Below are 25,096 nucleotides of genomic sequence, written 5' to 3' on the forward strand. Positions count from 1 at the left end.
TTGTAACAAATTTCAAAATAATTTATATACGTAACTTATTTGTTATCACTTGCTTATTTTTTAACTTCATTCAATTATTGATGTTTTGTTAATACCAAAAAGTTAGCTAGTTCGCTGTTCCATATGTCTTATCAGTTAATTACTCAATATGGTCATGTTAATTTTCCAAATATTTGCGTAGCATGGTTCAGCAGCTAAATTTGAATGTATGTGAATTTATAGCCAACTTAATTCCTATTACTGTATGAGACTAAATAGATTTTGTTTTGTTTATGATTTCAGAAAAAAAACTAAGAAATGGGAATTAGACTTTTAGCAGTGGTCCAACTGCACGATGTTAGTAACATTTCGCGGATATGTTATCTTAACAGTGCTGTTATTGCTTACACAAAATAACCGCTCAGACTGTGGCCGCAGTAGCGAAATTTCATTGTTTACGAGTGTTTCGCTATCCGCTCCGAAGCGTCCCTTCCAAAGCATGGCACAGGCGCGAGTCGCAACAACAACCTCTTTGAACGACGCAATGACGGCTAAGACAAGTGAGTGAATTGGGCAATTTCTGCGACCCGTGGTCCAAAGTTTGATACCAACAGCCAGACAGCCAGCGATTTCACCAGCGTTTATGAACCAGCTGTGATTAGCTAACTAGCAAATCCAGCAACAAAATCTGGCACATAAACCTGTTGTTATATTAACGTATGTATGTTTGCTCATGCGAAACTTTAATTTGACATTTTCAGACGGTTCAATGCCAACGTTGGGCGAAAACAGCTGGGAGGAATTCTCCATCGATGTGCCCTGGGGAACTGTTACAGGTAAGTCGTTGAGCAAAAGCCTCAGCCTTCAATTCTAACGCTCAGCATGGCTATGCTGAGTCACCATCAATCAGCTTATCTGCGCACACACGACTCATAGACGCACGCTTCCTATGGCTGCGATTGCGGATTATTTGAATAGCAAGCACAGCAACAACAACAATAGTACAACAACAGGTATCGTAGAACAACAACAAGCTGCGCGTGTTCAAGCCTATCTGATCAGATATTACCCTGTAGTGATTGACTATTTTCGTATAGATTTCTGCAAATAATATGGCATGAATTGATTAGGCAAATATAATAGATGTGATCGGAGGTGTGATCATCTCTAAATTTCAGCCGTATATGTTATAATCAGCTGATTAGCATCCATATCACATTTCCGCCGTAGACATAACAGAGTCAAGGAAATTCTTGAACGTCTCACGAGACTTTCTCATGTAAATTTACTATTTAATTTCAAATGTATTCATATGTATATATGTAGATGCAATCTCTAATGACGTCTTATTTTACAGGCAAATGGTGGGGCTCACGGAATAGGCAACCGATTCTGGCGCTGCATGGCTGGCAGGATAACTGTGGCTCATTCGATAGACTCTGCCCACTGCTGCCGGCAGACGTTTCAGTGCTGGCCATTGACTTGCCGGGGCATGGACACTCGTCGCACTATCCGCAGGGCATGCAGTACTTCATCTTCTGGGATGGCATCTGCCTGATCCGGCGCATTGTGCGAAAGTACAATTGGAAGGACGTCACGCTGTTGGGTCACTCGTTGGGCGGCGCACTTACTTTCATGTATGCTGCCAGCTTCCCCAACGAGGTGCACAAGCTGATCAACATCGATATCGCTGGACCAACGGTGAGGGGCGTTAGCCGCATGGCCGAGGGCACCGGCAAGGCGTTGGACAAGTTTCTGGACTATGAGACGCTGCCGCAGAGTAAACAGCCCTGCTACTCATATGAGGAGATGATCAAGTTAGTTTTGGATGCCTACGATGGATCCGTGGATGATGAATCTGTGCGGGTTTTGATGCGGCGCGGCATGAAGCCCAATCACAGTGGCTACCTCTTCTCCCGTGATCTGCGTCTCAAAGTCAGCCTGCTGGGCCTGTTCACAAAAGAGCAAACGCTGGCCTACGCACGACAGATTCGTTGCAAAGTGCTCAACATTCGTGGAGTGCCGGGCATGAAGTTCGAGATGCCCGAATTTTACGCGGAGGTAATTGCAACACTTAAGCAACATGCTGAGCATGTGGTTTACGTGGAAGTGCCGGGCACACACCACCTGCACCTGGTGACGCCCGAACGAGTGGCGCCGCACATAAATCAATTTCTCTTAAATAAGTAATAGAAGATATGTAAATGTAAATACCCGTTTTGTTCAGTTGCTCAGATTAACATTTAACGTAAAAAGTGAACATTTAACGTAAGTTGATCTTACGCATTGTGTTAATCCTACAGTTAACGAATTAATTAAGTAGCAGGCTTGATACTATAATAGTTAGATAATTATATGCATTATGATTTAACCAGTATTACAAAATTTAAACGTTTCTTTTGGTTACATTGTAAATATTGAATTTTTTTGACAATTAGACAACACTGAATACACAACGTTGCCTAGCAACCTTTTGTGTTTGTTTAGCTTCACTTTAATATTTTAATGACTCGAATTAGACGCATTGCATTTTAAATGGATTTAATAAAAGAAATAAATGAAAAGTATCAAGCACTGGAGGCTGAGATTGATAAGAAACTGGAAAAGGTGTAAGTGAACTTGAAACTGCTATGTATATTTGAAAAGTAATCAAGAATATTTGCCGGGCGGCCAGTGTGTCTCTACTTTATTCATTAAAGCTGTTAAAGCTTAGCATACAATTTGGCCGTTTATAAAATTACATTTCGAGTTTTTTCGTCTTATATACCCTGTGAATATCGAAGTAAATCAAATGTTTTTCATTCGCTGCTACTTATATTTATATTAAATAATAAATTCGATAACAGCCGGTTAACAGTGCTCGGAGTACAGAGTAACAGTACTCAATATGAATGGCATTTTAGTACGCTTAATTGCCGATAGATGCCGTTGCTTTTGCTCGCAGTGGGTTTAACGGATTTTCAAAAATATTTAACAATTGTTCATCTTGCAGGCAAGCTGAGGAACTAAAACTAGAACGTCAAAGCGAAAAATTGGCAGAGAAAGCAATATCCACACAGTCGCCCAAAGTTTTATCCTACGAAGAAGCATTACAGAGAAATGCGAATACCCTAAAGGTGATTTCACTTTCAGTACATGAAGTCAATTTAAGTAAATTAATATTGGATCATTGTATCATTTTACAGTCATTAGAAATAGCAAAGGCCCGTTTACGCTCACGTTCTACGTATTCGCCTGTCGAAAAGCTGCTACAGCGTGCTCTAGAGAACTATAAAAACGAACTGGCGAGCCTCAATAAACAAGAGCACAAAAGCACAGGCAACAGCAAACCAAAGAAACAGGAGCTATCCGGCCAAGTAAATGTGGGCGACGATGACGCTAAGGAGGAGGAAAATCTATATGACCTGATTATGCATGATGTGTTGGAGGCCAGCAGCAAAAGCTACACAGCAACTGGCGAAAGTCGTCGCAATTGACAAATTCATGGAATTCTACTAGTCAAGGCAAGACGTGTCGCTCGAACAACTGGAGTTTAGCAGAAAAAAAGAATTCAATTCACAAGCTGAATAAATAGACAGCAAACAAATGTACACACATGACAAAATGCGAGTTGTATGCTTTTTCCCCACTGTCAACAAGAACCCAAAACGAATAAACACCCAGTGCAGCCAGTGACAGGTGTATCCAATGGGAAAGCACCACACAAGATCTAACCAAAAGCTGGCAATCCTATCGCAACTAACTAAATTGTATCTCAATTTACTAAATGTAAGTTCTGTGGCATGTTTGTCGGTATCTCAAAGCACAAGATGCTAACAAGAAGCAACAACAACAGCAACAATTCAAGAGAAGAGTAAACACATTACCAAATTGTACTCCAAATTTGTTGGCAATTATGTGGTGTTGCAACTGCTGCATGACCCAATGCAATCGACTCACAGATCGATCACGATTGATATCCAGTGTCAAGGGAGAGACTGACAGACTGATAGATCGATGGACATTTGGACAGACAGCTAAGGGACAGTCTATGGCAATCGATGTTAGTATAAATCAATTAATGACACTACGGCTCTTGCAAACATCAAAGAAAATTATGAGGTTTTACTCCACATACAAAAAACAAAAAAAGAAGAAGAGTACATGACATGCTCGTTGATAAAGCCACTGAAAAGAAGAGAACACTCGTCTATCTACTCTATACCAATGCAAACGTGTCTTCAATACTCGCTTGTTGCCGTCATATGTATGTCGAGCAAATAGCAAACAACAATTTGAGTTGAAGTCATTTGTGTTATGAAGCAGCACACACACACACACTCGCACACCCGCACAGTTACTCAGGTATATATGTATGTAGATATAAAGCAACTACCTGCTGCGGCTGCTGATAAGACGAGCTCTCCCGTCTCGAAATCTATTGAGACAAATTGTAATGCACACAAGCGACATACAAAACAGTTTAAACTTGTCGTTAGCGACATTTCCATTTCATTTTCCTACGTCAAGACCAGACAATTGCATCTAGGCCCAATGGAAAATGCGTTACACATGCAACACCTGAACATGATTGAGCTAAGTGACATTGTCATTAGCTATATGCAGGAGACTTTGAAGGCTCGTCATGATTGTAAGTGGGGCACTCGAGCTGATACACATATCTCTTATGTTTGTTTTTGCAAAATTAGTATTTTTTTTTTTTAATTTTAACTTGGGTAGCCTTGGAATAGAAAGATTTGCTATGTAGCTTTACCATCAGGTCAAAGAAGCTATCTATTCGGAGTTGTCTGAACTAGTTTTCAAGTTGAAGCTAATCAATGAGCATACGGGCATCCATAGAAGAATACAATCTTCGACCTTAAATATTATACCTAGAAGTATAATTAGATCATTTTGATTCATAATAATATAAATGTATATATAAGATGGATATAATAAATATTAATAAATGATATTATACCGTATAATAAAAATATTTTTTTATTAAAATGTTATATTTTAAAATTTTTTAATTTTAAATTTATAATCACAGATCTACTTTATTATATTCATGGCGTTTTTTGCTTACTGTACATATGACATATTTTATATAGCTTCTTTTCATTTAAAATTATAGTCTCTGTCCTTTTGCTTCTTAGCGAGTTCTCAAAAAGAAACACAAATAATTTTTTTCAAGTACCACATTGTATCTATGTAGCCAAAGTATTTTATATTATATATATTTATATTATAAATATTTGATTATAAATGCATGTTTTAGCTGAAATCGTATTCTAGCATATAGAATTCTTCAACCCTTAAGACTTGAATTCTTGTTCTTACTTTAAGTGAATTGTGTTCTCAGCAGCATGACAGATTCCTTGACATGTCAGTGAGCATATCAGGCTGACATGGCAACTAGAGTGAGCTACTACTGATTGAGGACTGCATTTCCAGCTGGGTATCGTTAACTTAATAGTCAATACACACACACACACGCACAAGCACACACAGAGGTATCGCCTGCACACCTGTAGACTCTGTCGTATTGCTATCTAAAAACAACAACAAAAAATATAAAAAATTACCCACTTTTGTCCCACATTTATGCGTTCAATATTTCATATTTATTTGCTTTCTGTCTTGGCTACACACACACACACACACACACACACACACACACATATACACTCGAAACTCCTCCTCTTTCTCCTTTCATCAGCACAGGTGCGCATATGTGTGTGTGTGTGTGTGCTTGGGCCTGTCTGTGTGCTCCAGCTCTTGCAATTCATATCAGCCCAGGGAGCACTCGCTCGGTTCGAGCGATCGACAACTTCGTGGCCCGCCAAGCAGCGTTGACGTTTTAAATTTCATCGACAAATCCAACGTTTCAGTTACGTTTCGATACGCGACAAGTGCATAGTGCCACGCGCTGCCCAGGTGCGATCGTTAGAGGAGTTACGATCCAATCCCAATCAATATCAATTTTGTGTGGTGTGCTCAGACGGTGCGGCACTTTCCTGTTCAATGTGTGCTCCTGGGGGGCTGCGAATTACTTGGGCCAAGGGAATGCAAACTGTTCGAAAAGCATTGCAAAAAGTTTGTTCGTTTGGCTTAAGTTATTTTCACGCCCGATAAAACGCCACGTGGTGGGCCGCCTGCGACCACCTGGCCAGGTGTCACTGTATCTGTGTGTGTGTGTGTGTGAACGTACCTAACTAATTTACACAGTTAAGTCCAAATCGTTTTTGGCTATTTGTCAACGTCATCAACTGCCAAATCAAAATTCGATCGAGGAGCGAGCCCTAGGCTGGGTAACGTTTATTGGCACCTGAGCGAAGAATCGCTGACAGAGATAAGCAGACCGTTACCTCCACAATCAATCACATACAAGTTGCACACAAGCTGAGGCTCTCTCTCTCTCCTTCACTCTCTTTCTCTCTCTCTTCCATTGATAATGACACTGATACGAGATATATGCAAGCCAGTCAGCTTCTAATCTGAACATTAAACTGATTGCGCGCCCGTATAGAATCTGAAAGAGCGAAAGAGAGAGGGAGAGCAGCTATAGCTCTCTATCGATACCCTAGCAATAGCTGTAGCGTATATTCATATGTATATATACTTGTATATATATATATATATATTGACGATCGAGTTGGGCTACTGTTTTAGTGAGCACTTTTATGGACAGCCATAGCATAGGCCATAAAGCTATTACCATTATTGCTTTGCACGATATACACCCCCTAGCCGTAGCCCTAACCCCTAACAGCGCCCGTCCCATCGGGCGAGTGTAAAATCTGATTTTTTTTTTGTAGACGTGTCGTTGGCTGCTTTAAAGTCATTCGACATGCCCGAGGTACGGTTGTAAGATTTATTTGGGTTGTATTGACGATAACGAGGCAGGGAATCTCGGGGCCCCTAAGCTAATGCATGTTCCATCGACGACGTGGCTTGTCGTATGTATGTATGTACATACATAGATACATACGAGTATATATGGGCGTGAGGGTTTTTAGACTGAAATGGAAACTGATAATTGTGCAACGTACACAGAACCTTGCTCGAGTTATCAGCACGAGTGACAAGCGGAAATTAAAGTTGAAATCGACACGATTACTTCATTAGCTGTAGTTCTGTAGCAGTGGCAGCCCTTCGTTTTTCGGAGGTGAGGTCGACAAGGTCAGGCCCCGGGGGGTAAGGTTCAATGAACTATAAACAAGTGGATAATTGAATTTATGATTACGATTTTCTTGCTAATTGCCAAACAGAGTCATAATTAAATGATTATTTTGGGACCTATCTACGTAACCCTGCAGAGCCGTGCAGAGTCTCGTAGAGCCTTGTTGAAACACAATTTCACGACGATCAGGTGCAAACGACAGACGAGGACGTGCCACATCTATATATACATATAATCGACTACTCCCACTAGATGCGAGTCGAGCAACTACTTCGATGTCATTGGCGTCGAGGAGGCGTGGGTGCCAAGAAACGTCAAAAGAAACGAAAATGAATTCCCTGTCCAAAAGAGAGCTACCAAGAAGGCTGTTGATGATGATGATGACGACGATGATGAGTGGCCCCGAGCTTAGGGCCGTGTTGCTAGCTGGTAAATGCAAAAACTTTAGACAGGGAATCAATTGTTGCCTTGTTTTATTTCGCTGAAAGACACGCAACAACAATAGCCCAGGTAACTGGCTAATAATTTGTCTAGGAGGCGGGGGCGTTGGCGTCGGCGTCGCCGTCGGTGTCGGCGTAGGGCCAACAACCGTGAAAAGCGCTTCAGGATGACAGTTATGGGTTACAAAGGCAAGGATTGAATCAAATAAATAAAGGCACAAGGTTCAGTTCAGTGCAGTCAAGAGCGGGTACGCTGCGGCCCAAAGGCCTATACAAAGGCCTGTGGAAGGGAGAACGTGGAAGGGTCCTTCGATGACGGGTTAACCTTACCGTGTGTCCATGTCAAGTTTGCATGCGGCTGCAGGTAATTCTTCATTTCGCTTTACATAATCATAATAAATGTAGAAAGCCAATGAATGGCAAATCTATTAGCATATAACATCACATAAAACAGAGCTACACAAAGGCACAAAATGTCTGCGAGCTGAGTGAAGGAACGAATCAACGAATCAGTTGCATTGCAGCAGTTGAATCGCAATGAACATCTGGAAGGCTAAAGTGCTGACGGAGGTGCCGTTCGGTCATGTGGTCATCCTTAGCGGCAAAGTCAAGCCGCATCCCAATAAGTAGGCAACAAATATTTTTTGCTAACTCTTCATTGTCGATGAGGTAAACGGAAATCTTTGCAGAATCTCGTTGGACTTGACGGATAATGTGAATGCTCAGAATGAAAGCGAAACGGTTTTCCTCAAAATCGAGGCCAATTTTCGCGAAGGCCAGATCATACGCAGCATGTTCCAGCCAGGCGAGGGCTGGCAGCAGGAGGAGATCTCCAAGAATTGGAAATGTGACGGACCCAAGAATCCGCTAGTGCCGGGTCAGTGCTTCACCTTTCGCGTAGCCGTACTGCAGCGCTGCTTCGAGATCTATGTGAATGACCAGCTGTATGGGTCGTTCGAGTTCGTCAAATTTCCCAAGCAAATCAACTATGTGCGTGCCTATGGGGATTTCGAAAAGATCACCCAGTTCCATCATCGCATGCTGTTCCCCCTGGTGTTTCCTCGCAGCCTGATGTGCGTCGATCGTGTGGCCTTTCAGAGCGATGTGCCCAGGCGCTACGAGACGGGCACCGTTGTGGCCATGGAGTGCATTGCCAAGGGTCCACCCACTACGGAGTTTTCCATTTGCTTCCAGTGCAACGATACGGGTCGCATGGTGCTCAAGTTCCATGTGAACTTCGATAGGACGACCGTATCGCGCTCCTATCAGCGTGAGGACAACAGGTGGGTGCAAATACTCAGTTCTATATACAATTTTCTGAATCTCTCTTTTTACCCCTCGGCCCAGCTATGCCCCTGACGACGAAGAAACCGAAGGCGAATTTCCGTTTGTGCGTGGCAAACTCTTTAAGATCGCCTTCGGCATTGGCGATCGCTCGTTCCTCATTGCCGTCAATGGACAATATTTTACCTATTACAATTTCCCATTGCGTCCGTTTTCCATTTCTACGCTCAAGTGCTTTACCAATGAAGTGGGCGACTTTTCGGTCAGGAGCTTGGAATATCACTCGGATTCCCCATTGCTCTCGCGTGTCGAGAAATTGTCGATAATCTAAAGAGGAATTGTCGAATTTTGGAATCTCTCTAGTTGCAATCGTTGACATTTTTTTCTAATACACCAGTTAATTAGCTACCTGTAGTCTAGCATGTTTATTAAATAAATCGAATTCATTCAAAAAAAGTCATGGAGAATATAATAATTTTCTTCAAATTTCCAGGGAACAAAGATTTCTCAACCAACTTAGGTTTTATAAGGAATCGATAAGACAATAACAACTATAAACTCTTTAAATTATACATAGACAGTAACTATTCAGCTTTTAATATACCAACATATGTATGTATACCTGCTATAAACCAACAATAACCTATAACAAGAAACATTTGAATTATCGATAAACGATTAAATCAACTTTTTATTTATTTAGGTTCCTTTAGTTATTGCAAGGACCAGGGTTTATTAAACAATTGATTGCTTTCGCCGCCAGTCCCACTCTCTTTATAAACAATATGTATATACCATATGGTATGGGCACTCTACTGTGATGCTGAGTGTGTGTGTGTGTGTGTGTATGTGTGTGTTTGGCTAAACTTCGATGAAGTACAACTTATAGTTAGTCTTACGGTTAGTTTCGAGTTTTCATTTTGATAATAAAACACACATATACAAATCGAAACGGAGCTACAAACTAGGCTTTTAAGTAGGGTTCATTCCTTTCAAATTCTGTTCGCAGGTCAGGTTCAACTATTCGCTCATATTGGATTAGATTATGAAAGCAGTTTTCTTAAAAGTAACGGAATTCGCCCTTCTTTCCCAGGTGCTTGCTACGTATCATATCCGTGGCATCTGGCGAACGTTGATCCATGCTCGGATTGTCCTGCAATAAAGGGAAATAACTGTTAAGTAGCTGAGGTACAATTGGATTTAGAGGGCCGACTTACCACATTGCCTGGTGACATATGACGTGACTTATTCGCTGCCACCTGCTGTTGTTGGCCATAGAACTGACCATTGCCGCCATCCCCGTCGCCATAATTGAAGGGCGTGACAATCGTGTGCGGCACATGGGCCACCTGGCCGCGTATATTGCGCGCCTTCCACCACTTCCGGGTGTCATCCAGAATCTGAAATAAACAAAACAGGTCATGTAAGTAAAATAAAGAGGAATCTGATAAGTGAAATGAGTTAAAGAACAAAGTCACGATACTTTGTACACGTGGATCTATATACAAGTAGATCTAAAGTTTTATCACTTAAAGTAGTGCTCTGAGGATTGGAACAAACGTTATATCTATAGATAATTTGATGTATACTGCTTAAAAGATATAAATTTCTTAAAAAGATTCTCCGATCGTATAAATTAAAATTTACTTTCGATACACGAAAATCTTTGGCCAATAGGTCCACTTATAATATATTCCCTGCACATACACATATATGTATGTATGTATGTATATCGTACACCCACCTCCAAGTATTCACCGCGCATCACGCTCAGCTCCTTGTCATTGTTGGCGGTGCGTGGGTAGGTGACCAGAACAATTTTAGCGCCCGCTGCCTGCAGATCCTCTAGCCAGGCTTCCAGCAGCTGATCCTCGCTAGCATTTGCATTGGCCACGCCGCGTGCTGTGACGGCGGATATCTCGGAGACGCCGCCACCAACGCCGCTCGCTCCATAGTTGCCGCCTGAGCTGCTCACGTTGCGGGAGTCGCGTGTGTGTAAATTCTGTAGACCCGCTGTAATAGCGCTGAGTGTGGGGCCAGCAGTGGGGCCATGGCCAGCACCACTGGAAGGGATGCCACCACCGCCGCCTCCGCCGCTGCCACGTTCAATGGAGTCAAAGGAGAGCTCGCTGCGTGCATTGAAATCGGAGGCACTTATTGCACCGGATCGATCTCGTTCCCGTTCACGATCCCGATCGTTGCCATGGTGTATGGTGTACTTCTCGCTGAGCGAGATGCCAATGCCATTCGTGTCGTAGTCATCGTAGCCGCCGGCAGCGCCACGTCCATTCAGACCGGACAGATGGCTGCCCGGACCCGGCTGCACCTCGAGCCGACGCTTGCTGACGTGCGTGGGCGATGTGGCCTCTAGTTCGTCAATGACTAAGTAATCGGGTGACCAGCCATCGAGGAAGACCGGATGATAGGAGCCAACATCCTCCTTCCACTGGTCGCGTGGTATGACCCAGGCATCGCCCAGGGAGCGCCACAGCTCGGTCTCCTTGCTGGTGACGCAGTTGATTAGCAAATTGATGGCCTCGCGGGTGAGCAAGGGATTGACCACGCGCGACGGCAGCTGCGACTCGTAGTAGGTATCGCTGGATGCCTCCACGATGAGAGCCAGTGGTGTGAATAGAAAATGCACAAGCTCCGGCGCATTGGGATCATGGATGTGCGCCTTCAACTTGGCCAGCAAATTGAACGAAAGCTTGAACTTTGCAAATATATCCACGAACTCCTTTTCGTGCGGCGGCCGGGTGCGCAACGTGAGGAGGCCCTCGCCAGGATCACGTTTCTTTGACTTGCGATTGCGACGACGCCGCTCCAGCTCCCTCGAGGCGGCAGCCGCGTGCTGCAGCCGTGCAATGAACTTTTCGATGTCATCGAAGCAATGATTCAGCACGGCCACATCCCGTTCGTATTTCTCGCTGGACGTGGAGCTTGTCTCGTCGCGATCATTGACGCAACCATGCTCGGAGTCCGTCTCTCCATTGGGGCCAATATCCACATCAGTGACCGCGCCAGCTCCAGAGCCCCGCATGCCATACTGATCCACGCTGCTGCGCTGATGCATATGATGCTGCACATGCAATTCCCGCTCCCTTTCCCTTTCCCGATCCCTGCCGCGCTCCCGATCCCGTTGTTCACGCTGATGATGCTGCTCCATGCGACTGTGCGATGAGGAGGACGATGTTTTGCTCATCATCATGCCGGCCATGCCGGAACCAGAGGCGCCACTCGTATGCTGTGTGGGCGTGGCGCCACGTTGTTGTGTGATCATTTTACCGCTGCGCAACTGCTTCAAGTCCTCCACTAAATGAACAGCAGAAACGCTTTGTGACTGGCGGAGAAAAGATGAAATTGAATAAAATCGTGTGGCTTTCTAAGGATTAAGCAGATTACTCACCTGAAATATGTGCATTTCGGAGCGTGAACCACCACCGCCCGAGACAATAAAGACCAGTATATTATTGTAAAGCTCCATGGCATCGTTAGATGTGAAGGCGGTTGGCTCCTGCACCAGTGAAGCGGGAAATCTCTCGATGATGTTCTGTTCAAGAAAGGGGATTCGTTAATAAAGTTTATCGTTAGCTGCAGTTCCATTTACCTACCCCCGTCTCGTAATCCATAATGAGCACCCATTGATAGTCCAAGCAGAGCTGCATCTTCTGCGACCAAATGCCCGTTGTCTTCTCCAGCTGCAGCAGGCGACGCATACCGTCCGCTGGATACACAATGCCCGACTCCTTGTTCACGGTGAACGTGGCCAGATGCTCGAGCAGATATGTGGGCTTATCATGCAAATCCATGCCATCCAATCGCTCTCGTTCTTCGCCACCGCTGCGATCGTCGCCGGAGTAATCGCCGCCAGCACCACCATGGGCGCCTCCGCTGCTATTGCCGGCGCTGCCGCCACCATTTGAATGATGATTGACCATCTTGGCAATGGTGAATGTGAATGTTTATCCGGACTCACTAGCTGAAAGTGAAAATGTCGGAATTTACTATAAGCATCCACATTAGCCCGTCAGTCAGTCAGCCAGCCAACAAGCTTGCTTTGTGGGTTTAAATATTGCGCAGTGGCTGCGGCTCTGACTCAGGCCACATTCCATGCTCAGCACAAGGTACAAACGCAACAAGTAAATATTTTAAAACAGGTGTAAGCGACTACGCGATACTCTGTTACACGTGCAAGCCATTCAGAAAGTCTGCTTGTAATACATTTAAATTGCTTGAAACGCAAAGGTCGCGCCCCTAAAACAGTGACTACTAAAATATCGACTACAGCGAATGATAGCAACAATTAAGATAGTGACTTGGTTTTAAATAAATAATCAATAACTGTCGAATTCATCGTTGATTTTTTTCACTTTGTATTGCAAATTGTGATTTTTAAAATAATTATTTAATGCATTAGAAAAGATTAGACATGCGATACCAAAATACTCCTTTCGTAAAATGCGAACAGCGTATATGTATGTATGTAGCCATTCTCAAACTTTAACATTTCGTTCGCAGTCGCGCAGCTTTGGAATTTAAAAATCGCGCTTCCCCGTCCCATCTCTTCCCGCAGTCTATAGCTGAGCCCAGCTGTCAGTTTGTCAGTTGTATAGAATCTACCTGTTTGTCTATGTGGCCGCTGGCAACCTTACCGCTCTCCCTCTTCCACTCTCTTTCGCTAACGCGCTCAACAGTTTGCCAAATCGCAAAGAGCACGAAACAGGCCGCTCTCTCGCCTGCACGCACACACACACACACACTCATGCACACACACACCCATACACATTGGCAAAGAGCCGCTCCCTCGACTTAAGTGACAGCAACTACTTAGGCGTGTGCCGACGGCGACTGCGCCGGATGCCCCGTAACAGGCGATCACATAGTTATACACATATGTGCACACATGCACGTGAGTGTGCGTATGTGTGTGGGAATTTATAATTTGAATGTTAGAGTCAAACTATATAGATACATACATATGTATGTATGTATGTTATACTTGGCTTATTTATATTCTCGCATGCCAAATTGCATCATCGGCAAGGTATGTACATATGTACGTACATAGATATTTGGTTTGTTTTTGTTTTTCCTTTGGTTGACAGATTTACAGCACAAGTTATGCTGAGGGCAAAGACAACGTTGACGAATGGGGGTCATAAAAAATTATCACACCTAACTAACAAAAGTGTCCAGAGCATAATGAAGTCAGTAGTATACTCGCCCTACGTGTACATTAATAATCTTATTTTCACTTCTTTAGCTGTATGTGTGGCGGTAGCGTCGTAAAGGCACAGTAATATCGTAACGGTCGACCGGCCGGCTAGGCAGCCATTCATTAAGTACAGATAATTAATTAAGTCGTGATAAGCAACTGTTTTGATAGTAGGAAAAGTCATTCGTCTTAGTTACCAAAACGTTGGAATTAAAATTTTAACATCAAAATATATACACACTTAATGTGCTTACTACTTACTTATATACACGTTTGTTTATGTATGCATGTGAATGGCTTAAGCTGCATTCCCCCGCCAGTGAATGTATGTATGAGTAATAATACAGATAAGCGGCGCTGCCTGACTTATATATTATTTTTCAGTATTTCTCCGTTTTTTTGTTTTGTTTATCTAAAAAACATTCCAATGGAGCAACAAATGGCAAAACAACAAACGTTTTTGTTATTGCTAAGTGTGCTTTGGATATTGTTGTTGCTGTTATTGTTGTTGTTTATTGTTGTTTTTGTTGGTAGGCCCCTTGTGAAAAACCAGCTTGTGAACAAGTGAGACTCGCGGCTCAGTTACAAATGGGGAGACATCGACACCGACACCCCAAGCAAGTACACTATCGCCATCCCGTTCATACACATGCGCATGCGTGACTACCGCTTGCCAGGTGCGCCGAGAGTGAGACTCTCGGCTCTCCTACTTGAGTTCTGTTTGAGCGTCTATGTGTGTGTGCTTGTCTGTGTTTGTCTTTTTGTTTGTGTGAGCTTTAAAAAGGCAACTCGGATTTGTTCCCGCTGCGTCTGCTGCAACTTTACTTTTTGACGACCGCATTTTTTAGCTTTCTTTTCCACCTGTTTTTCTCTTGCTCTGTTGATATTTTTTATGATTTTTTTCCACAAGCACTCACACAAGTGGCCGCTTACTGTTAGGTACACATATGTAAAACGAATACCTTAATGTATATATAGATGTACATGTGTGTGTGAGTGTGTTGTACATAGCATGGGCAATAACACCAACCAAAGGTAGAGGTATGCATACAAACTGGGAGCGGCGGCAGGTTTCTCGTATTGATTTTCAATGCTTTTGTTCAATTCATTCACTAATTCATAGAGACCTGCGTTATCGGTTACTTCCATACATGTACGTATGTAAGTGCGTGTGTGTGCCTATATACTCTAATTGACCGCTTTATTTAATTGTTTACCTGATATGCAGATATGTTCATATTTATTTAATACGGTATGTCAAGAACGTTATTTCTTATATTTTTTATTATCTTTTTTTTTTATTATTTTTTTTTTTATAAAAAAAAGGGAAAAGCTCACATTTTCTATATTTTTAGTTTTACTTTATCGTTTGAATAATTGATTGAGTATCAAACTAATTGACAGCATTTAAAGGTATTCGATATGCAAATTTGGTGTTATTTAAGTGTGTGCATGTATACATATGTGTACATATGTCGCACCTGTAAATACACACACAAGTACAACTCTGCCTTGTTAGCATTTATCAATAACTAATATGCACACACACACAGAGACATTCTACATCCAAATATAACACATCTTCCCTCTCTCTTTCTCATATTAGCGCATTCTTTTGCTAATTAGCACGAATTTCGAATTTTTGTTGTCACGTTCGATACGAATATTTTTTAACTCGTTTTTTTTTTCTTTTAAAATATTTGATTGTGTTAGGCAGGGCATGCCTAACGCATTTCATCCATTAAATACTTCACAGACATTAACGCTGGCTTATTATTTTCATTAAAAAAAAAAAACACACACACACAAAAACTAACTGTAATTGGGCTTGCGCTTTTATCTAATTTCTTTCTTTCACACTTGACATCTATCTCCCTCCCTCCACACTTCCAATCTCAGCTTAAGAGAGCCGCTCGTCCACAACTTTTTTGTTTTCTTTATTCTTTTACCTGCCGTTTACTTGTTGTGCTTTTGTATTCTCGTCCGCCTTCCTTCTATTTTGGCTTTCCACTTTCGTTCGTTCTTCTCAATTTTTACAGCACTTTTTTTATATTAATCAAAGCTTGCTTTTGGCTTATACATACGCAACTGTGTGCGTAATTTAAACACTGAATAAATTATTATTTCACACTCCTTGTTTGCGAATTATATGGAAAGTAAAGGAAATAAGTTGTAGCCGCAATGTCGCCGTAATTGTAGTCATTTAAAAAGCACACGCGTTGTCCGCTGTGGCCGCGTTTAGTACGTCAGGCCAGACCAAAATCAAGATACTAACTTGGCTAACTCAACACGGCTAGCTCTAGCTCAGTTAGCCAGAGCCACAAGAGCTAAGCCTCAAAGTGTCAGCCGTTGTGATGAGAGAGCGCAACAGTGAGCGATAGCATTGAGAGAGCGCCAGCGTTGCCACCTAATAAATTCAATTTATAATAAATATAAATACGTTAAAAGTACCCAGCTAATAAAATATTGTTATATTTAAGTTTGCATATTTATTTTTACGTTTGTTATCTAGCAGGTCCGTAAAATTTTACTTTATTTGCTTACACCACCTGAACGCTCATCGCAAAAAAATAGCAGGTTATATTCGTGATCAGTATAATTAATTTTAAACAATTGGTAAACTAGATAGGCAACGTTATTTTTATTGTTTTTATAAAAATGGGTATAGCTTAGAAACTAATTGAAGGACTTTGTAGATCAACTTCTCTTATTTTTATTCGCTTTCATTAACTTGGCTTTCAGAGCCTGCACATCGACTTTATTGTCCTCAGCAGCACGCTTGCGAGATGGACCGGGCGTGTCCTCGGTTGGTGGCACAAAGTCCTTGTTACGACGCTCGTCTTGTTTCTTAGCTGCTTCTGCTTGTTTGGCAGTGCGTTCCTGTTGTCTCTTGGCCTGCTTCTGCTCTTTGTTGAGGAAGTATTCGCCCGTGGCCAGCTGCTTGTCGATCTTGCTCTCTGGCTGTTGGGGCGGGAATGGTGTGTACTCCTTCTTAGGCTTCTTGTTCTTGGGCTGCTTGCGTTTACTAATGTTCTTATTCTTGAACTTGGGCAAAAACCGTGACCAATCCTCGCCGGCAAGCTTGGGATCTTTCATTAGTTCGCGTTTGATCATCAGAGCTTTGATATTATAAATGGGATGCACATTGTTCATGGTGTCCAGTACAATGTCGCGCACCTGTTGCAGTCCCTTATATGGACCGAGGGCCGAGACTGTATTACCTTGCACCAGAACATAGCAATCGGTGAGCAGCTCAATAGACTTTAGAGTGGCACCATTGGGGCCAATGAGACGCTGTCGCCGTTTTACGAATTTCTCCTTTTTGTGCACCAGGTTACCAATTTTAATGATATCACACCCGGTATCGTCCTGAAGGACACGTTTCGCTTGCTCAAATGGCACGCTGCGTGCCATCAATTTAATCATGTCGCGGGATTTAATGATGATATATGGGTCCCATGTCTTGCGTGTCGTCTTTACTACCATGCTGCCCTCTATCAGATCTAGTTCGGCCTTCAGATGATGCTCGGCCAAACATTGTTGCACTAGGGGCCAAACTTCCTTTAAATATTTCTCTCGGTATTTTGGAAAGAGCGTGGCAAAGGAGCTCTCCTCTACCAGACCATGTGGATTGTCTTCGGGCTTGAATGCAGGTATCTTCAATGACCACGCATTGTCCACAGGCTCCGTACTTTGGTTTGTGGGTCCCTCACTTTCATTGTCGCTCATATTTTGAATTAAAAAAAAAAACCCTTTTAGATGGAATTTGATTTGAGAAACTTTGCCGTGCACGTTTGTTTTGAACAGCTGCGTAGAAAGTGTGCCCGTATAACAATAATCGATAACATCTACTGAGCTCTCAACCATCGATAGCAATAACTAAATCTTTACTTAACATATACAAGGTTGTTTGGATGAGATAGCTTCAAAATATATTTCATTTGATTCCTAACTCAAGCAAATTACATTGCATTATAAATAAAATAGGCTGCTGGCATTTTATTTCCAATAATTTGTGACGTAGCAGCACAGTGCCAAAACTTATCGAACTTCACCCTATTTTAAAAATATCGATAGATTCTCAAGCAAGGTGTGTCGATTAAAATTTTTCCACTCAGTTTTCATTCTATTGTTGGTTTTGGGTGAGTTTGGTCGATGTTATTTTCGTTGAGGCCCGGACTTTCACTTTCGCCTATAACTTGAGACGCAATAAAAATATAAAATTCGTCGACATTAAAAATAAGAAAATCCTGTAGACAAAGAATTGAATTAAATTAATTTTTGGTAGGCATTGTAAAAATTTCATCAATATACGTAAAGCGAAGTGTGCCGGATTAAAAGCAAAGAAAAACACTTGGGGGCGTGGACGTGACGTGCAAAATTTGCATAAAGTTGATATAATTTGGTAGTTCTCTCATTTCAAGTGGAAAACATTGGTATTATATCGTAAAAATAAATATTTTCACGCATATTGCGTATTAGTGATCAATTTAGTGAAAAATCAATATGGCGTCGAAGCGTCTACGTGGCCACGTTACGGCGCTGCCAACTTTCTCTAAGAGTATCGAGAATCAAAAATTTGTTTGCAGCTAGCTAGGAGGCTACATCAAACAAATCAAGCGCGTGTTCAATACAATCATTACAATAAAAACTGGTATAGAAGAATATTTCATTACATATACAAAATATATCAATTTTTTTTCGGTCGAATGGTCAGCTTCAGTGCTTCAGGGTTGCATGTTCATTTTCGAGTATCGATTACACTTAGTCGATTGGATTTAGAAACTCCATGGTCGAAAAGAGCATTAGAACGCGAAGCACGTTTTCATCATAATCGAATTGCTAATGAAATTGGTCCAGTCGCATAACAGAAATTAACTTTTCATGTCCATTTAAACTTGAAGGACTTTGGTGATTATTTAGCGACTTTAGGAGATGGAGTAAACATATGTACGAAAATTTTCCATATGGATATAAAGTTTATTGCGTCGCTAGGTAACCTGGTTTGCAAAGTGTTTGTTCGATATAATTAGTTTCCTAAGTATAATTTGTTTGTGCATAAATACTGAGTGGTGTCTTTCTACATTTTTAGATCTGAATCAACAAAAGATTGCAAATTGATGGCCTAAAATTGGTGCATTACGTAATATTCGTGGTGTTTATATATCAATTTTGAGTTAGAAAGAGACGGCAGTAGTGTGTTTGCTATTTGGCGTTGCCATATAGTGAAAAAAAAAAATAAAAATATGGTGAGTTGTAATTCTGTTTTAGGCAGTTTATTCTCAACGATTTCACTGTACTAAAATTTTATTTTTATTTTATTATTTTTTCTTAGCCACGCATAGTGCCCTTACAATTATTAAAGTGCCTGCGGGTGCTGTTGGATACCAATGGTGGTATACTTAGTGCGACAGAAGTAAAACGTATAGCTGGGTAAGTTGTCAAATATTTCGGCAATCAACAAGGCGCCCTCTAGTGTTAATTTTTTTCGTTTGTTTTATAGGTTAATGACGAAATATTCAAAAAAGCTAGTCTCGAAGTGCGTTTACGTTCAGATTTTAAAATCTACTAAAACGGAACTACTTGGAGATTTTATGAGTGTTGGTGGCTGGGCCTTGGTCTGCACTTGGCTGAGTGATGCGATACGTACAATGAACTGGCCTCTCGTACAAGAAATACTTGAACTCTTGCTACTTTCTCCTGTTGATGTAAATAGATTAAAAATAAATTCGGCGCCCATTTTGGTGAAGGGGCTTTGTAAAGATGGGGGCAATGAAGGTAAGTGTGGGTCGACTAGAATCTGGATGTCAACATAGTTTATTGTATAATGTAACTAATCCAAGCAATGGGCACTTGCCCCGATTCTTCCCATTTGTCACTTTCAGGTGTTCGTATATTGGCTAAGCGGTTGGTTGAGCAGTGGCTTAAAATCGTTACTGAAAATCCAAGTGGGACAGCAGTAACCAGTTCACCTAGTGGGGTCGTCGAGTCGCAGAGCGGTTCTGGAGCAGATCAGAAGGACTCGCATATGGAGCACAGCTCGTCGGACAGTACAGACAGCGGCGGTGCGCCCGTTAAGCAAAACTACACGATTACTTCGGACGAGCGCAAACGCAATATAGTTATAACAATCAAAACTGTTGACAAATCTGCGTCATCGTTAGCAACCGCAGATAGTGTATATAATGATGACGATAGTTCCTTACCACCGTCTGAGACGGGCTCAGAGTCCAGAGGGACCGAGTCTAATGCTCATTTAGAAAGTTCTGATAAAACTAATTTAGATGATAGTAGTAAAAATGATTCAAAGATCGATGACGAGGCTGATAAGAAGCACAAAAGTGCGCGCGACAAGAGTAGGCGGTCTGAGAAAGATCGTGACAAGGATAGGAAATCGTCTAGTAGTCACAGATCCTCTTCGTCTAGCCATAAGTCGTCTTCGTCATCCTCGAATTCAAAGAGCTCCTCGAAGAGTTCATCATCTTCGTCCCATCGTAGCTCGAGCGACAAGCATCGTGACAAGGACAAGGCACGATCAAGTTCCAGTTCTAGCTCGAGTAAAGATAAAGATCGCAAGGAGGGTTCTAGCTCATCCTCATCATCTAACAAGCATAAATCCTCAAAATCCTCGTCATCGTTGTCATCGTCAAACTCTAGTACGTCCAAAGATCGCAGTCGCGATAAGGACAAAGACAAGGCGTCTTCGTCGTCGTCAACAGCCGCCTCCTCTAAAAAGGAGAATGATAAAGATAATAAATTGATGCCGCCGCCAACAGCGACTGCATCCGAGAAAAAAACTAAAGAGGGTGATGCCGATGTGCAGAAGCCCAAATCGATATCCATACCTAATAGAAAGGCATCGATATCGATCGAAATACGCCGTGATACCGAAAAGACGGCCACGGTAAAGACGTATCAGTCCAAATTTCGTTCCCATGGTCTCACCGAGGAGGCGCCACCCCCACCCTCGCGCAAAGGTCTGAAGAAGCCCACGTCCACTGCACCCACATCAGCAGCAGCATCGGTGTTGCCGCCGGCGACGGCACTGAAGAGACCTTCCCCACCGCCTAGCAGGGATACGCCCGCCGAGAAGAAGCCCAAGATAGACATCAACAATCTGAGCGGACATGTAGACCGGCCGGGATCCGTTAAGCTGATTGCACCCAAAAAGAGTAAGCATCATTCCATAGAGCTCATTACTAATCTCTCCGTTTTATCTTTACAGAAACTGAAGGTTTTTGCTTTTGTTGTTTGCTGGAATTTGAGACGCACTTGTGTGTATTTTTGTTGAAATCATTTTAAGGAGTATAATTTTTCGCTTGGGTGGTTGATCGATTGATTAATTGATTGGTTGATGGGTGGGTTGCACAATTGTTAGGCGATGGTTTGGTTCGGAACCAATAAATATTGGCCCTTTGCGAGCTGATCGTCCCTCGGGTGGTCAGGCGACCGTTCGTATTAAAGTTGAAGTACATTTTTTGATTTAGTTGGAAGCTACGCATACAAATGGACAGACAACTAGACAGCAACCTAGAGCCTGTTTCTTCGGGACACTAGCGGCCTGGCCAGCGGACGTATTTGCGACGCCCGGATGGGGCTTCAGAGGCAAGAGCAGAGCCCATGTTGAACGGCGCATGCGCTTCAGTGGACAGCCGGTGCGGCGGCAAGTCGGCTTGGTGTTAAGTATTAAAACTCAACCTAAAATACAAAACAAACAAAAAGTATAGACAATTACATTTACCTTTAAATCTATGCAATACACGTTAATGATTTAGCTTTAAGGTATGTAGATGCAGCTTACTAACCTACTACATACAATACAAAAAAAGAAAAGAAAAAAATGAAAATGATAAGAAAAAACGAAAACAAAAAATAAATACGACTTTCCTCTAGAAAAATATATTTTTTCTATTGAAATAAAATATGATGATGCATTAAACAAAATGAAGAATATATAATTATATAACTATATATAAAAATATCAACTTTGAGCTGGCTGTTCTTAAAGTTTGGTAGCCGAAATGATGACAGCACGTTACAGTTAGCGCTGGCTATGATGGCCACAGCGATATTCTGACAAGTACACCCAATTCATTTATTTTGATATCTATATGTATAATTGCCTCTGCAAAAATGAGCGAAAGATCGAAAATTATATTGAATACTGTTCTGTTGCGCGTCCATTGATGCTACCAAGGTCTAAGAACCTGGCCGCCTTTTCACTTGAAGACCTGCAACATGGCACAAGCCACGCGTTGATCACTTGGATCAGTTGTTCAGCGAGGGGTGCTTAGGAGGTTTTATACAAACTCGTATTTTGCTTATATATATATAATTTTGTTTTGTTTGTTTATAGAGTTAGTCAAATCAGCTGCTTTGGATTCGTCTCAGTTTCGGGTTTGTGTGCTCGGTACTGCATCTATACATATGTATGAATTCATACATACATATGCAGTCAGTCGTACGGGGTGTATGCATAGATAAAGCTAGTGTCAAAGCACGTTGGGGTTTTTTTATAGCCTTTTTTTGTAGTATGCGGGTTGTGTGTGTGTTTTTGAGTCGTCTCTAATCAGTTGGTAATTTGTTTACGATCGCAACAAAAGCAAAAACCTGTGTAGTGCGTAAAGATCTTGAATAGAACCCACTCCATATATACTATGTTACTTAAATTTATGTTAATTGTTGTTAATTTATTGCAGTTTCAACTCTGGTGGAAACGAATCTCTTCTCGGATGCGCTCGCTGCCTCCATAGAGCCCAAGAAGGTTGTCAAGCGCAAGCGACTTAATGCAGCTGCTTCGCCCACGGAGAAAGATGCGCCGCTGGCGCCATTGAAGTTCTATCAGGACACTCTCGATGAATCGAAGAGTGAGGATAAGTCTGATGATAGCACCAAGGAAAATGATGACAGCAGAACGGGGTCGCCAGGCAAAGAAACTGATGCGGACGATGATGATATACCATTGAAGAAGGTCAAGGAGGACATTGAGCAGAAGGTGCAGCGAGAGAAGTCGGCGGGGGAGAATGGCGATGGCGATGGCAGTGCTGATGATGCGGACGACACGCCCGAAGAGCCCAAGAAACCAGGACCTGGCTGCGGACCCAATGGACCGCCGGGCGTGCTGATGCTGCATCGACGACGGGGACCCAAGAAGAAGCTCACCTGGCAGCCTGATGAGAAATTGACGCAAATTCGCTACTTCGAGGTGGATCGATCGGAGCGCGTAAATGTGACCAAGCAGAGCTTCCTTGAAATGAAGAACATGGAGCGTTACAGCGAACGCGATGCGTTGAACATCGCGCGGCGGGGCTTCGACGATATCATGGAGCCGCAAATGGAGTGGCGTCCGCTGATCGAGGTGGACAATGTGCCCGATCATCCCAATGGCAATCTGTCCAAGCAGCGTGTGGTGCAGGCGGAACGAGAGGCAACTACGTTGCGGGCTCTCTACTTCTCGCCGGACATGATACCGGACAGCCCAGCCGAGGCGGAGCTGGAGCCGCACTTCTCGCACGACATTCCAATTATACCCATTGATGATTTAACTGGCAATCCGGATGCGGTCAATGACTACAGCTTGTTGCCCTGGCCGGAGCCGAAGGGCTACAGTGCGGCCAGCAATGAGACGGGCTACAGTGACAACATGAACAACGCGAATCCCAGTATGAATCCCAATATGATGCCATCCAACAATCCCTTCCAGCCGTTCGGCAACAATTACATGCCCGGCGCGGGGAATATGCCACCAAATCCAACGTCACAGATGCCCATGAATATACCACAAACGGGTCCGCCGCCCATCTGGCAGAATCAGATGGGCAGTCCCATGATGAATCCCATGAACGGACCTCCTGGTCCCATGGACATGAGCACTCCACCTGGCATGCCTCCCAACTTTATGGGCAATCAGTTTGGCAGTCCTGGCGGTCCGTTTGGTGGGCCTCCGGGCTTCAACAACATGAACTATCCGCCAATGATGATGAACGGACCTGGACCTGGTCCGGGCCCGGGACCGGGACCCAATGGGCCCATGATGAACGGACCGATGCCCAATGGCATGGGACCCATGATGAATGGTGGCGGACCACGCAACAACATGAACAACAATCGCAAGAACAACGGAGGCGGAGGAGGCGCTGGCGGCGGCAATTGGCGCAGCGGCGGCAACAATTTCCAGGACAACTCCGGCGGCAATTGGCGGTCAGCGGGCTCTGGCTCCAATCGTGGCGGGGGCGGTGGCAACAACAACACGGGCATCTGCAAGCAGTTTATGCGTGGTCACTGCCACATGGGCAAGTCCTGCAAGTACGTGCATCCGCAGAAGAAGCGTATGTAGGATTCGCCCGAATCTTCCGAGGAAGATTCGCATATATAGATCTCACAGAGCGCCACAGCTTTGCACACAATCCCAATCACACCCCCGGCCCCCATGTATATTCACATAAATCTCTGCGATATGGACTGTGATCCCAGACTAATGCGGATCACAAGCCACGCTGTTACCCCAGCCAATGAAGACTGTAGCCTGGAACGCCAATAGGAGGAGGATAGCTAGAGGCACTTGCCTCGCCAGGCGTTATACTGTAAATAGATATGTAAACCTATATGTAACACAAATATGTTAATATCAAATATCTTTCATACGGATTAGGATAATGTAAAAAGTAAAACGGAACTTATTTTTAATTTTATGAACCACAACTTCAATATTCGTTAGGTTAGCTTGTTAATATTAATAATAAAGACCAAGTCATTTGAAGAAAGTTACGAATTATCTTTGATTATCAAGAGTTGTATGTTTAAATAGATTTTGAATAGGCATAGCTAACCGAAGCGAGCATTTATTTCCTCTTAGTCTTAATTATATGTACTTTACTAAACTGTCATATCGTAGGTGAAGTTTTTAATTTTTTAATAAGGCTAACTTTTATACCCGTTGCTATCAGTTCAAACGATTTGCATTTTAGCAGTAATAATGTTGAAATTTATTTTTTTGAAATAATATAGAATAAA

At 42.8% G+C, this 25,096-nt stretch overlaps 6 protein-coding genes across 10 annotated transcripts; 4 read left to right on the forward strand and 2 right to left on the reverse strand.

Moving 5' to 3' along the window:
- The first annotated feature begins 315 nt into the window (after nt 1–315).
- kraken (serine hydrolase like 2 kraken) lies at nt 316–2,383 on the forward strand. The gene is made up of 3 exons (XM_030382772.2): nt 316–539; nt 741–815; nt 1,337–2,383. Exons 1-3 carry the CDS (start codon nt 335–337, stop codon nt 2,167–2,169), a joined length of 1,113 nt encoding a protein of 370 aa, XP_030238632.2. The 5' UTR covers nt 316–334; the 3' UTR covers nt 2,170–2,383.
- A 6-nt stretch (nt 2,384–2,389) lies between these two features.
- On the forward strand, nt 2,390–4,116 carry LOC115562053 (uncharacterized). Its single transcript, XM_030382781.2, has 3 exons — nt 2,390–2,588; nt 2,972–3,095; nt 3,165–4,116. Exons 1-3 carry the CDS (start codon nt 2,515–2,517, stop codon nt 3,453–3,455), a joined length of 489 nt encoding a protein of 162 aa, XP_030238641.1. The 5' UTR covers nt 2,390–2,514; the 3' UTR covers nt 3,456–4,116.
- Nucleotides 4,117–5,711: 1,595 nt separating this feature from the next.
- Nucleotides 5,712–9,339, forward strand: LOC115562047 (uncharacterized). 3 transcript variants are annotated; one of them, XM_030382775.2, is made up of 4 exons: nt 5,712–7,948; nt 8,017–8,210; nt 8,274–8,867; nt 8,932–9,339. In XM_030382775.2, the coding sequence occupies exons 2-4, from the start codon at nt 8,122–8,124 to the stop codon at nt 9,197–9,199; spliced, it is 951 nt and encodes a 316-aa protein (XP_030238635.1). In that variant the 5' UTR covers nt 5,712–7,948; nt 8,017–8,121; the 3' UTR covers nt 9,200–9,339. The 3 variants fall into 3 exon arrangements, with proteins under 3 accessions (XP_030238635.1, XP_089113180.1, XP_089113179.1); XM_089257054.1 differs by having other exon boundaries at nt 8,039–8,210; XM_089257053.1 differs by having other exon boundaries at nt 5,712–8,210.
- A 193-nt stretch (nt 9,340–9,532) lies between these two features.
- aru (arouser) lies at nt 9,533–16,460 on the reverse strand. Its single transcript, XM_030382757.2, has 6 exons — nt 16,033–16,460; nt 12,480–12,847; nt 12,275–12,418; nt 10,613–12,208; nt 10,086–10,268; nt 9,533–10,021 (listed from the first exon to the last, which is right to left on the reverse strand). The coding sequence occupies exons 2-6, from the start codon at nt 12,804–12,806 to the stop codon at nt 9,929–9,931; spliced, it is 2,343 nt and encodes a 780-aa protein (XP_030238617.1). The 5' UTR covers nt 12,807–12,847; nt 16,033–16,460; the 3' UTR covers nt 9,533–9,928.
- A 254-nt stretch (nt 16,461–16,714) lies between these two features.
- dbe (KRR1 small subunit processome component homolog dbe) lies at nt 16,715–17,927 on the reverse strand. The gene has a single exon (XM_030382771.2). The coding sequence runs from the start codon at nt 17,810–17,812 to the stop codon at nt 16,781–16,783; it is 1,032 nt and encodes a 343-aa protein (XP_030238631.1). The 5' UTR covers nt 17,813–17,927; the 3' UTR covers nt 16,715–16,780.
- Nucleotides 17,928–18,231: 304 nt separating this feature from the next.
- PNUTS (Phosphatase 1 nuclear targeting subunit) lies at nt 18,232–24,850 on the forward strand. Of its 3 annotated transcripts, none has more exons than XM_089258155.1 (6): nt 18,232–18,367; nt 19,176–19,332; nt 19,419–19,516; nt 19,587–19,861; nt 19,969–21,255; nt 22,783–24,850. In XM_089258155.1, exons 2-6 carry the CDS (start codon nt 19,330–19,332, stop codon nt 24,417–24,419), a joined length of 3,300 nt encoding a protein of 1,099 aa, XP_089114281.1. In that variant the 5' UTR covers nt 18,232–18,367; nt 19,176–19,329; the 3' UTR covers nt 24,420–24,850. The 3 variants fall into 3 exon arrangements, with proteins under 3 accessions (XP_089114281.1, XP_089114280.1, XP_030238616.1); XM_089258154.1 differs by lacking the exon at nt 18,232–18,367 and adding an exon at nt 18,870–19,078; XM_030382756.2 differs by lacking the exon at nt 18,232–18,367 and adding an exon at nt 18,870–19,033.
- The last annotated feature ends 246 nt before the right edge of the window (nt 24,851–25,096 follow it).

The sequence above is a fragment of the Drosophila navojoa genome, chromosome 3 (assembly GCF_054131105.1).
Source record: "Drosophila navojoa isolate 15081-1374.11 chromosome 3, UAZ_NAV_1.0, whole genome shotgun sequence".
NCBI lineage: Eukaryota > Metazoa > Arthropoda > Insecta > Diptera > Drosophilidae > Drosophila > Drosophila navojoa.